Source organism: Girardinichthys multiradiatus, chromosome 14 (assembly GCF_021462225.1).
Source record: "Girardinichthys multiradiatus isolate DD_20200921_A chromosome 14, DD_fGirMul_XY1, whole genome shotgun sequence".
Classification (NCBI taxonomy): domain Eukaryota; kingdom Metazoa; phylum Chordata; class Actinopteri; order Cyprinodontiformes; family Goodeidae; genus Girardinichthys; species Girardinichthys multiradiatus.
This window is the reverse complement of record NC_061807.1, coordinates 36037095-36050050: the sequence shown is the minus strand read 5'-3', so window position 1 is coordinate 36050050 and position 12956 is coordinate 36037095. Positions and strand designations below refer to the sequence as shown.

At 41.1% G+C, this 12956-nt stretch overlaps 2 protein-coding genes across 2 annotated transcripts; both read right to left on the bottom strand.

The window, feature by feature from the left end:
• Positions 1 to 3065: 3065 nt before the first annotated feature.
• LOC124880485 (histone H3-like) lies at positions 3066 to 10497 on the bottom strand. Its single transcript, XM_047385622.1, has 4 exons — positions 9944 to 10497; positions 8083 to 8087; positions 5003 to 5035; positions 3066 to 4614 (listed from the first exon to the last, which is right to left on the bottom strand). The coding sequence occupies exons 1-4, from the start codon at positions 10234 to 10236 to the stop codon at positions 4202 to 4204; spliced, it is 744 nt and encodes a 247-aa protein (XP_047241578.1). The 5' UTR covers positions 10237 to 10497; the 3' UTR covers positions 3066 to 4201.
• LOC124880481 (histone H2B-like) lies at positions 8647 to 9338 on the bottom strand. Its single transcript, XM_047385620.1, has one exon. The coding sequence runs from the start codon at positions 9028 to 9030 to the stop codon at positions 8650 to 8652; it is 381 nt and encodes a 126-aa protein (XP_047241576.1). The 5' UTR covers positions 9031 to 9338; the 3' UTR covers positions 8647 to 8649.
• Positions 10498 to 12956: the final 2459 nt, after the last annotated feature.

The following is a 12956-nucleotide window of genomic DNA, read 5'->3' as shown; positions in this document are numbered from 1 at the left end:
GCAACAGTAAATAACTGTAGAACAGTAACTAAAAAAAACATCTTTAAACTATTAGAGGTAACACTGAAGGCATTGCATTTGTGTCCATCTTCATGTTTTCAGAGGGACAGATGAGTGGTGAGCCAAGAGGTGACCAGGTTGGTGTAACTTGCCAGTGATGGAGTGAAGCATAAGCTGGTAAATTGAATGGAAGCGTGCTGGAGCTAGCTGGATGATGGGGAGGCTGCCAGCACAAAATTCAAATCAAAGTGATCAGAAAATAACGTCACCTTCCAAAAAGTTAATGCAAGCATAGCAACAAAAAAAAATTACTGACATTTTCTGAAGATGCAAAGACCATGTATGAATGTAATAACTTATATAGAATCAATGAAAATTAAAAATTAATTTAAAAAGACATCTGGCATGAATTATAGCCTTTTGTCTGGTCTTACTGGCTGTTGGACATATATTTTGTTGTGGCCCACTCCAAAAGCCCACCACATAGCTCGATTAGCACTCACCATGTCAGTGGTGATGTTTACCACAAAAAGTCCTATGGAAGGGATACAGTGGTGAGCTGCCAGCTCCGTCCACCCTAAACCCTTCACCTTACTATGCTGCATTTGAGCCTGACATTCTACCCTTAATCTGCCGCATGAACATCTCCATAAATAATCCCCTAGTGGACTTTCAGTTTGGAGAAGTGCAGGCTGGCAGTTTTCTGTCCTGTCCTATCACCATCCTCCATTGTTTCCTCATGGCATGATTAAACATCAGGATGCACCGCCATGTCCATATTATTGTCCATAATATTATAAACAGAACTACATAGAAATATACAGTATATTAGATTGTAGACATGTAAAAATACTGCATTGTTAGATGATAACAATACATAAATTATTGTAAATTAGATTAAGATGAACAGACTATTTAAAAATCAAGACACAACTATGTATGTAGAATCCATTAAAAAACGTGTAGCTGGAGAACACATCGCTCTGCAGTAGGAGGGAGTCTGTTGTCTGGCAGCGTATCTCTGTGCAGTCTAGGATGACATGCATTTCAGGGTATTCTGAAAAGACCTCAGACAGATTCTGCTTAACAGTCTCCTGATCCAGCCAGATGCCAATCGCTCCAAGCACTGTGTAGAGAAACTTAGCCCAGGTGGTGATGATTCGGCTCATGGTGGACTGGTGGATCTTAAATTTGTGAGCCAGGTCTTTCTGCACCGACCCCAATGATAGGTATGACATAAAAAGAAAAACACTCACCAATGGGCTGGAGAGACTGCAAATAAAGAAAAAAACAGATTTTTTTAAGCTTTAATATGCCCAAAGAGTATAATTACTGCATTGTGTGACATTTGTTTGTATCTAAAACATGGATACATATTATTCGAATAAGAGCAAGAGAAAAAGCTTACCGTTGAAACAGCAGGTCGGACAGTCTGAGCTATGGTCACACGCACAATGTCATGTGTGGCGGGTTCGATCTGGCTTCAAAATGACATCAGGTGGGCATAGCTTCCAAATCTGGTTAAAATGTCAAAGTATCCTAAAGCTTTTCAGAATGCAGGATAATAAGGGTCATGGAAATTCTGTATTTTTAGACAAAGATCACATAATTACTAATCCAGTAGGTGGCACTGTTTAACATTATTATATTCTTAAATAAGTTTATTGCCATTATAAGTGCAATGTTTTGCTCTGACATTGCTTGTCAAAGAGTAAATTGAAGTATTTTGACTATAAAAACACACAATTACATTATAAACTGTCAGATTAATAATAAAAAACGTAAATAAGGTGTGTGAGACATATAGAACATACAAAAATGTCAAATTACAATCATTTTCATATTAATCTGACACTACTCAACACAGATTAATAGATAAGACTTGTACATAAACACACTTGCATAGGCATCCGGCGTTTCAGTGCCAAACACTTGTCATGATTATTTAATATTTAGTATTTAACAATTACGTTTAACACTAGGTGCTAATGCTATCATGAATTTGTGTTTAAGTCACCTGCCCATCTTTTGAAGAATTAGGACGCTGTCTTCGTTCCCAAACACCAGGTTAAGGCGTTGGAAGTCAGGAAATATGCCATTCAAAAAGAACGGGAACAGCTCCGCTTAGCAATCAGCACCGTCCTTGTGAGTTTAATGGCTCCCTCATGTCAGCTGGCACAAAATAATGACTACAGACCTTAGTGTGGTTTGTAATACAATTTATCGTGCCAAATGTTGACGATCCACTTTTTCTTCAACACATCCTCTTTAGGGAATGAAAAAAAAAAAACTCAAAGTGGAGTTACATCGCGCTGAAGCTGTACATTTCGGGACACAACAGTGGAAGCTTGATAAGCTATCCTCTCTTCTTTGGAAGGATAACTTTGTTTCTCTGCATGTCATTGTGTAGACACAGAGCGACACAAACACGTACAACTGAAAATCAGAAGGAATTATATGGGGTGAGAACGCTGTCAAAAACAATGTGTATGTAAAGATGGAAATGTGTGCATATTAGTCAATAGTTGTGCATAAGTAAAATCCAAAAGAGGTATTGTATATTTTCTCTATAAGAATACAAAATAAAATGTTACAGCTTCAAGAAATTACAAACACAAAGTTCAAGTTTACAGTTGTGGTTTATTCTTTATGAATTATTAATTCAGTCTAAAAGGAATATCAGGAACAGAGGGAGATAGGGGGGGAATCAAGAGTATTATAAATAAAGCATTGTTCTTATTTTTATGACATACAAAACTAAAACATAGAATATAGTGGATGGAGTTATACAATGATGTACAGTAGGTGGCGGTATGCACCTCTGAATTTGTTGCGTACCGCCAGCAGCAGAAGAAGAAGATGAGGCAGCAGCACTAGCGCCAAGATGACGGACCAAGAGCATATATTAACGACATCAAGACATATATAAACTTTTAAACATTACCTGGCTTGTACCGTAGTTTCTTAACATTTCATTTTGTATTCTTATAGAGAAAATATACAATACCTCTTTTGGATTTTACTTATGCACAACTATTGACTAATATGCACACATTTCCGTCTTTACATACACATTGTTTTTGACAGCGTTCTTAGCCCATAGAAGAGCGCTCTGTATGCTCATGAGCCTCCTTCTGTTTCTGTATTTGTTTCCTAAGTAATAAATATATCATTTCAAATAAGAGAACATTGAAAAGGTAGTGAGTGCAGTGTATGCAGAGCATTATAAGCAAGCTAAGTAGTAATAAACAAAGAACAGCTCTCGCTGACAGACTATTGTTCAAAGTAAGGAGCCATTAAAAAGGATCGGATTGTTCGTAAACATTATATCGCCAGTGACCTAAAAATAGCACTTTTATCACCAAAATGAAGAGAAATGCTTGTCGTTTGTCAGCTGGTTCAACACAAACAGAAAAATCACATGTTTGAAATAAATATGGTGGTGAACCTGAATAAGGATGATGGTGGAAAATAGAAATTCCACTTTTGTTCATGGCGATGCAGATTTCAGTGTACATTAAAGCCTGCATTTCACTACTGAAGGACATGTTTCTAATGAAATATTTAAAGGTTGTGTAGCTCTCTGAACTTTAAACATGTTGGGCTGCTGATTTGTTGTATAAACTGGCAGTAATTAAAACTATTTGGGCCACTAAAAGTAATATTTGTTTGAAACGTTTTATATATTCAGCCAGAAGTGTTGCATCTTAGTAAATATAACTTATAGAAAAGTGTAAAGTAGTTTGTTCATCCTTCCTCGTGACTTTAATCTCACGTTTACCAACATGGCTCATAAATATAGCAACATGTGGTTCATTCTGATGGCTTTCAGCACAGATGTGTGTAGAACTAAAAGGTTAGTATGAAACTGAAGTGAAAGCATAAAGCATGGTTGTTAAGACACCCATCAGTGTGGTCTGTATCAAACATCTTGTACTTCTAAGATTTTAAATACTAAGTTTAAACTCCCTATGAACATTCAAGTCTAAAAATGCAGAATTTATAGAATATAGTCACCCATACATTTGGTTTTTTTGAAGTATTTGTGACTATATGACTCAAAAAAGTGTTAATTATTCAAACCAAGTGTAATGAAAGTAGCAGAATATACTGATATCGCTCAATGAGGAAAAAGCTCTAGAAATGATCGAGTTTGTGGCTCTGAAAAGAACCGTTGTGTGTTTTTGTTTGACCTCCGTCTCTAAGCTCTCTCTCCACGGATGCGGCGGGCCAGCTGGATGTCTTTGGGCATGATGGTGACCCTCTTGGCGTGGATGGCGCACAGGTTGGTGTCCTCGAACAGACCCACCAGGTAAGCCTCGCTGGCCTCCTGCAGAGCCATGACGGCGGAGCTCTGGAAGCGCAGGTCGGTCTTGAAGTCCTGAGCGATCTCCCGGACCAGCCGCTGGAAGGGCAGCTTACGGATCAGCAGCTCCGTGGACTTCTGGTAGCGACGGATCTCTCTCAGGGCCACGGTACCGGGCCTGTAGCGGTGAGGCTTCTTGACGCCGCCGGTAGCTGGAGCGCTCTTACGCGCAGCCTTGGTGGCCAGCTGCTTCCTGGGAGCTTTGCCTCCGGTAGATTTACGGGCGGTCTGCTTGGTTCTGGCCATGGCTCTGCTTCTCGGATCAGGAGAAAATTGTTCCGAACAGACGAGGCTCCGCTGCTCTTAAACTGTGACTTTGAGCGGAAAACGGTGACGCTGCTGCGGAGCTCTGGATCCTGATTGGTTCGCGGCTCCTCCTGAAGGTCAGCGCCGCCCAGAGGAGTCAACTCCCCCCTGAATGTGCGCTGCTTATTGGAGGAAGCAGTACTGAAAAAGTCCGCCTCTGTCCCGCTCTGCTGGAAGCTTTTCTGGTTGGTTGTTGACAGCTGCAGCTCCAACGCCGCCCCTCCTGCTCTCCGCGGACATAAAAAGCCGTTTTCAGCAGCTGCTCGTCACTGTTTTCTCGAGTTTTCACTCCAACAAACAACCGATAACAATGAGTGGCCGCGGAAAGACCGGAGGTAAAGCCAGAGCGAAGGCCAAGACCCGCTCCTCCAGAGCCGGACTCCAGTTCCCAGTGGGCCGTGTTCACAGGCTGCTGCGCAAAGGTAACTACGGAGAGCGAGTCGGTGCCGGAGCCCCCGTCTACCTGGCCGCTGTGCTCGAGTATCTGACCGCTGAGATCCTGGAGCTGGCTGGAAACGCCGCCCGCGACAACAAGAAGACCCGCATCATTCCCCGCCACCTGCAGCTGGCTGTCCGCAACGACGAGGAGCTCAACAAGCTGCTGGGCGGAGTCACCATCGCTCAGGGCGGCGTGTTGCCCAACATCCAGGCGGTGCTGCTGCCCAAGAAGACCGAGAAGGCCGCCAAGGCCAAGTAGAGCTGCCTGCTTCAACCAAACACACAACGGCTCTTTTAAGAGCCACCCACTCTTCTTTAAGAGCTCTGACTGCTTTTAGTGTCAAACTGCAGCTTAATTTCAGGTCCGTTTGATTTTGGTTGGATTTAAGATACTTATGATCATAAAAGCTGGTTGTACTACAGATGTAAGCAGAATTTAAAAAGATCCTGCTGAACTCAACTCTTCATTAATCTTCCCAGACTGACTGCTGTGCTTCACCTCAGCTAACATTAAATTAAATGGACCCTATTGATCAGGCATTATTTCAATAGTTCTATAATAAATCTAAGTTTGCTATTGGTCCTCTATTGTAGTAGATCTTAACATGTAAGAAAGTTAATCACTTTAAATGTCACTTTTGACAGCAGCACTAAGAAGTCAGAGCAGAAAACTTTAGGTACACGTATGATGATCTGCATACAATAAACTTTTAAAGTATCGCTTATTTAAAATCTCATTTTGCAGAGCAACAAGATGTACTGACAGAGAGAAGTAGAGGAAAAAAAGGGACAGCAGAAGTCATGAAAAGTCAATCATTTTGCCCAACCAGCCCCTCCAAGGATTTGGATTCTGGCTTCTTAAACTCAAATTGTCATTTGTTTTATGAAATTCCACTCTCCCATTTTAAATAAATGACTAAAAAAAATAAATAAATGAAGTGAAAATTTTTGATTTGTCATTCATATCCATCCAGAACTTATACAGGTTCTAGGGTCAGAAAAAGAGCTGCTAAAATCTCTGCAGACCCCACACACCCTGCACATAAACAGAGTTTTACCTTCAGGCCGCCGCTACAGAGCGATGTTTACTAAAACCAGTCGCCATAGAGACAGTTTCTTCCCCCAGGCTGTTTCTCTGATGAACATTTAATAAAGTACCCAAGTCACAATTCCACCTTGTATATGTATATTGTATATATGTATTTAAGGACATAAAGATATATGCAGAATATATTTTATAACAAAAAAAGGAAACCCAGAGTAACACCCAGTGTACCGGAGTCAAATTCCTTGTTTGTTGTATGTACGAACCTGGCAATAAAACTGATTCTGATATTTTCTTTGGGAGTGTGCTTGGTGTACTGAGTGTTTTTGGACATTGTGCTTGGTGTAATAAAGTGTGTGTTACTTCAGGTGTTTTTATTCAAGAAAAGTAATTTCTGCACAGTAGAAGACCTCAAACGGTTTCTTTTTTTGAGACAATTTCTCCAGCTTTGGAAAATACTCTTTCACAGCGAACAGAGGAGGCTGGTGTGACAAGGAACTGTTTGGCTGGGTGGTTTAGGTTTGGATAAAGAAAGGCTGGGAGTCCTTCACTATGAAGTCCACAAGAGCTTCATCAAGCTCCTAAAAAAAAGAAAGAAAGAAAATAATAAAGACAAGTAACTTCATTTTAACTTACAAATATTTAAATGTCATTCTTTCTAATTCTGCATGTATATCTATGTTATGATGACCTTGATTGGTGGCACGAGGCTGAGTGTTCTGGTGTTTGGCTCTATAATGCCTCAGCATTGATGACGTATTATTATTATCATTATTATTATATGTCAGCAGCTACGGGCAAAGCAAACACTGCACCTGTAAAACCAAGATTACCACACCTCTTACATAACATGATACCATGACTATAACACTACTGCATAGTATAGGCTATAGGCTTTCTAATAAACACTTTAAATGTACTTTACCTTATTAGGTGGCACCAAATCGAAATATTCCCACACTTGGGAACAGTTCCTAGATGGTTGCTCCATGACAGAATAATCCACCAAAACTCAGAATATCCAAAAACGAGAGCCTGTTCGTAACGTATAATACGTATAGAACAGGGATGTGAACCGGGGCTTGAGCCATCTTAAATACACTGAATCACGGCAAATGTTTCAATGTCTCAACCAGTCAACTCAAAGCAGTCAGCTGACTCGGTCTGAATGAAGCAGTGAAGTGGTTCACAAGTCATCGGGGGCGTCACATGAAGGAAGCTCCAGCTCACTGCTTCACCATAACTACCCTGTCGAGTTTGAAGCGTGCTTTGAAGCTTCGGTGTTAGAGGTAACATCACTACTGTCCAGCATGTCTTGCGTTTCCAAAGCAAACGAGGCATGAAAGATGTCCATCAAAGTAACGGCACTAGAGAAGCACAGAAGCCCTTTTCCTGAAAGGCAGCAAATCAGACATGTGTACTCTGAGGAACAAATGTCAGTTCAGTGAGACCGGGTCAGAAAGAGAAGGCAGGTCATGGAACGGGTTATTGATATTGTTAAAGTTATTAGTAAATATGAGCTTAGCTACAGAGGACACCGTCACGAAGCTGCAAATAACTTAGAAAACATGCCTGTCAATTTTATTGAGCATGAAAACATGAAATGTTTGATGTTAAAAATGTGTTTAATATTACAGAGAAGGAACCACCCGTCTACCTCTCATGTGTTGTATGATCCTATGGTTGAATGTCATATTCCTAATGAGGTTAAAAGGGCTGATAGCAGAACGCAGTGAACATAAATTCAGTTTAGGTGATTGGAGAACACATTACTGCAATATCAGCAACATTTTATTTTGTAGGTATTCAGCGGATGATGTTTGGAGATGGAATGCATTCATAGTTAAATGGGTGCTGGTGGCCTGGGATGTAATCAGATTCCCGGCCTGGATCGTTGTCCCGGTTCACCCCTGCAGTCAATCATTACTGGGTCTAGTGGGATGGTTCTGGTGGTGATATTGTAACAGAGCTACAGAACCACTGAGGGACAAATTGACACAGTGAAATATTGTCTCTTGTTCTGTTCAATTCGTACCTGGATGATTGATAAGCTGAATGATAAGACTGGTTGTATGGTGGATAACCTTGTTGATCACTTGATGTACGCCGATTGGTCATCAACATACATTGACGGTTTGGAGCAACTAATGTTTGTTATTTAGAGCAACTAAAATGTGCTTAAATCCAGTGTTGTTGGGATTGCTAGAACTCAACTAAGGGGATTAGTACGATTTTTTGAAAACGTCCTAAGTTATTGAATCAACCATGAGGGCCTTCAAACGACTCATTTTAACGTTTAGACCAAAGCTCCCTTCATCCACCAGATGTCGCTGGAGAGGCTGATTGAATAATAAACATTAATTTAATATATTCCTCAAAGCCTGGTTCATCCTGTTAATGAGCATCTGGAGTTACTAAATGAATGTTGCCCTTTAGATGTAGTGGGTGGCTCTTAAAAGAGCCGTTGTGGTTGTTGGTTAAACATCAGCATTGTTTACTTGGAGCTGGTGTACTTGGTGACGGCCTTGGTTCCCTCAGACACGGCGTGCTTGGCCAGCTCACCGGGCAGCAGGAGGCGCACAGCGGTCTGGATCTCCCTGGAGGTGATGGTGGAGCGCTTGTTGTAGTGAGCCAGACGAGAAGACTCGGAGGCGATGCGCTCAAAGATGTCGTTGACGAACGAGTTCATGATGCTCATGGCCTTTGAAGAGATACCGGTGTCAGGGTGGACCTGCTTCAGCACCTTGTACACGTAGATGGCGTAGCTCTCCTTCCTGGTCCTCCTCTTCTTCTTCTTGCCTCCTTTGCCGGTGGTGGTCTTAGTCACGGCTTTCTTGGAGCCCTTCTTAGGGGCAGACTTGGCGGGTTCAGGCATGTTTCCTTACTGGGTTTTACAGCAACGAATGACTTGTTTGACGATCAGGCTGCTGATATACAGCAAGCATGCAAATAGATCTGTGGCGTCGCAAGGCTGTGATTGGCTGAGTAGGAAGTACCAAGTTTGAAAAGAAATCACGTGCTTTTTAAATGTTGCGCGCAGTGAAGCAACAAAAGCTAAACATTATTTCACGTCCTTTGAAGCGCCATTATTAAGTGATAACAGCATGTAGCTGTTCTGCAGGAAAATCCAGGAAAACAAAACTACAACCACCATTCATTCCTGTTCAACCTTGTGGCGCAGCAGGGGTTAAGGAGTCTGATACAGACCAAATCACATAACCTTATAAAGGAGTGTTTAAGTACATGGGAAATAGAAGGCTGACTGCATAATAGTTGAGCTACTATCTAGTTCTGAACAAGACTTCACACTACAAGAGCAAGGCCAAGGAAACAGAATAAAGCAGCACCTAAAGACGCCTTTTTCTACAGAAACGGTCATATCCAATAAATCAGATCATTCCAGTAACTGAATTCTCCAAATAAACACATTAATGACACACAGACTGATGCTTGCATGCTTTATTTCTTTTAAGATCATTGTCAGTAAATACGACATTTCAGATTAGAATAATCTATCAAACCAACAACACATGAGATTAGGTTCAATAATGGGATTATTTTCCAGTGCATGTTGTAGTTTTTGTAAATATAATTTGACATTTGCAACAGTACATTTTTCTGAGGCAGTACTGGAGAAGTCCAGCAGTAAGAATTGGATCATTTTGCTTTTATCAAGCGTTTGACTCCCTATAATTAAGGAGAATCAGCTCATGAGAACATTTGGGCGGCCCTGAAAAGGGCCTTTTGGTGTTTGTTTAAACGGTCCAATTTAACCTCCGAAGCCGTACAGGGTGCGGCCCTGCCTCTTCAGAGCGTAAACTACATCCATGGCGGTGACGGTCTTCCTCTTGGCGTGCTCGGTGTAGGTGACTGCGTCACGGATCACGTTCTCCAGGAACACCTTCAACACACCGCGGGTCTCCTCGTAGATGAGACCGGAGATGCGCTTGACTCCCCCGCGGCGAGCCAGACGGCGGATAGCGGGCTTGGTGATTCCCTGGATGTTATCACGGAGAACTTTACGGTGACGCTTGGCGCCTCCTTTCCCGAGTCCTTTGCCTCCTTTTCCTCTGCCACTCATCTTGCTATCGTATCTGATAAACTCAAAGTGATAATACGGAGAGCTCAGCAGACACCGTATTCATCCCTGAGCTGCGGACGTGAAAGAGAACAGCGGAAGAACTCAGGCAGCTCCTTCCACGTGATCTAAACCGCTCTTTTTCATTAATGGATCACTGACCTAGTTTTCATCACATCAATATTTCAGAAGTATCTACAAACTACATCTAAGCTCAGTTATCTTTACCAAATTTTATATTCTCACTATTAGAACATATCTTAAATCCACACATGACACACAGAAGTTTATATAGTCGGTTACACACTCAGTCATGGCATTGATGTCCTCTCCATGTGGCTGGCACAGTGCGTCCCAGTCTGTAGCCTCAAAGCAACCTTGCAGAGCTTCTTCAGCTTCCTGTGACCATTTTCTCACAGTCCTCTTTATTACAGGTTGCCTCTGAACAAGGGGCTTATATTTTGAGCAGAGAAAAACAAGATTGTGATCTGATTTGCCTAGAGGAGGTCTTGCTGTAGAGATGCATGAGTCCTTGACATTTGCATAAAACAAATCCAATGTTTTGTTTTCTCTGGTAGAGCAACTGACAAACTGTTGAAACGTTGGAAGTGTAGCAGAGAGTGAAGCATGGTTAAAATCACCAGAAATTGCCACAAAAGCATTGGGGTTTTGTGTCTGTAGCTTAGCAACAACTGAGCTGAAAAAAAAAAACAGAAGGGGTGCTAGAATAGTACAGAGATAAAACTTTATTCAAGCCTAATTTAAGGCTCATAGGAAGCGTTTGGATGTGGGCCGTAATTTGTATTGTAAAATTTGTAACAGAGGATCTTAAAATGCTATCGATGTTACATGTGATGATCTGCCCCTGCAACAGTCCGATACACTGGATTGCATCAAGGCTTCAGCCTGTGGAGTTGAGAGGAGAGGCACTGACATATATGATTAAAAGTTGCCCTCGACATGATAAAGTTCTGAATAAACTCGGTCTCTGTAAAGTTGTTAACATCCTGCCCCACCATTGCTGGCTGTGTCTCCACATCCATACAGTTCGTTGTGCTGAATTGACAGTCAGATCTCTCTAAAACTGAGAGTTTCACTCTCCTCTTATTCATTTCCCACACAGCACCTGCTGACAATAAATGGCTTCTGTTGTGCACATACACCACAACACCTATTTCTCTGTGTTTACTGTTGTGCTTGATAACGCTCGTATTGTTCTTTTGCGCATGCGGGTCAGTTTGGAGCCACAACATTTTCAAAGTAACGTGAACGACCACACAAAAAGATCTGATTTCTGTAAAAATTGGATTTGAGCATTAAGACCTGCAGTGGGAACGTAGCCTAGTCTCTAACCTTTGTTATAATAAAACTTTATCCATCAAAAAGCTTCGGGTCCGAGTCACAACACAATCATTCTGATTGTAACGCCACATTTCATGTGTGTTGAAGAGCATCCTTAGTTCTAAATATCAAAATATGCACCATAACTAGACAACAGAAGTCATTGAAATGAACTTTTCTGATGCATCGTGTCCACTAGTTGTCAATAAGATTGTCCCAATCCTTGATGGGAACTTGTTGAGGTTGGACGTATTCATCTGAAGCTTCACCTAAAATAAGCATAAACCATCTTTAATCATAACTGGCAAACAGTTTTCTGAGTGTATGAGCAGCTCGTCCTCTACCTTGCTCAGCATCTGTTGAGCCTCTCAGGGTTTTGTACAAAGAAGCATCACCTGTCAGTGTTTAAAACAAAGTTTCACATGCCTCATTTAAAGTTTAAAGGTATGTGGAGGTTTTTTTCCATGCAGTTTGACCACAAAGACTGTTAAAATAAGCAAGACATAATACTGACCAGGAGGAGGTGAGGAGCAGGGATGTTGCTGAGTCTGATCCTGGTCAGCTGTTGCCTTGTGTTTAAGCCTGGAATGAATAAAGATGCTTATTAGCAACAATTGGTTACATTTCATTCTTATGAAGGAATTATTATTGATTTTAAATGTTGTAAAACGTGAAAATAAAAAGAGAGAGAGCTGTACAAACCTGGCACAAAATATTTCTGTGGGAAAAACAAACATGGTTAAAGCAAAATAAATCAATCCATAGTTTCAATAAATGACCGTATGTAAAATATATATCTTACCCTTCAAATTTCTGAAGCGAAGCAGTGAGACCAATAATAGAACAACAAGAAGTCCAATAAACAGCCTGACCCAAAATATGATGGGAGAAAAGCCACACCCTGCAACAATATAGAGGCAGATTTAAAACCATTAGGGAACAGAGGGCAATCACTGGTTGATAGATAAAACAAATACTAAATACACATTTGTATATGTTTGTGTTGTTAAATAAGTGTTAAATATAATTTTCACGATGGTTACTAAGTGATCCTGGTGTCTTTAAACACTAACTCATGATTGCTTTGCTAAAACCCAGTTTTCAGCCAGTACTTTGAAGTGACCCAGTCAGAGTCCCGGCCAGAATATGATGGAGAATATGTGAAGGGAGCTAAAGATGAGGTTGATGGTAAAGAGGCCTTCTAACCTCAAACACTTGGAGCTCATTGCATACAACAAATAGTAAATGTCTGGAAGCTAGTTTGTTTCAAAAAATAGCAAATGTAAAGTTCTAAATGTTCGTTTGCAGTTTACAATCACATTTTACTGGATGCACGGTTTGAGTGAGATTCGCCAGTACAAAAGAGTTGTGGCAGAAATTCC